The sequence below is a fragment of the Penaeus monodon genome, chromosome 19 (assembly GCF_015228065.2).
Source record: "Penaeus monodon isolate SGIC_2016 chromosome 19, NSTDA_Pmon_1, whole genome shotgun sequence".
NCBI classification, from domain to species: Eukaryota; Metazoa; Arthropoda; class Malacostraca; order Decapoda; family Penaeidae; genus Penaeus; species Penaeus monodon.
Window position 1 is genome coordinate 5,152,073 of NC_051404.1, and position 425 is coordinate 5,152,497.

At 58.6% G+C, this 425-nt stretch overlaps 1 protein-coding gene across 1 annotated transcript in view; it reads left to right on the forward strand.

The window, feature by feature from the left end:
• The window catches only part of LOC119585011 (two pore potassium channel protein sup-9-like), a gene marked incomplete at its 3' end in the record, with an annotated part of 119,267 nt that overhangs the window by 99,203 nt on the left and 19,639 nt on the right, over positions 1–425 (forward strand). The window contains 1 exon segment of the mRNA XM_037933626.1: positions 1–393. Coding sequence (XP_037789554.1) covers positions 267–393 — 127 coding nt within the window.

Genomic DNA, 425 nt, shown 5'->3' on the forward strand with positions numbered 1-425 from the left:
CATCTACTTCACTGCATCCACACTCCGCTTGTCGCTAGTTTTAGTGTATCCCACAGAACATTTCTAGAAAGAAGCATAGGCCTACCGTAAGGGGAGATCCACCTCACAAGGCACGCGCGCCGCAGAGACGAGAGAGCCGCACCGCGACCGCACATCGAAGAAGCCGCAAGTCTCGGAGCCGAGGAGGTCAGGCTGCAACATGCGCGGGATCCTCTTGCTAGCTGACCTCAAGAGGCTGCTGACCCCGCACATGCGCTGAGGGTGAAATGAAGAAGCAAAACGTACGTACGCTCTCCCTGATCGTCATCACCCTGACCTATCTGCTTGTGGGAGCGGCCGTGTTCGACGCCCTCGAGTCGGAGCACGAGAGCAGGAAGTCGCAGGCTCTCGCAAGTAAGTGCTCGTGCAGCCCTGTGATGGGGGGG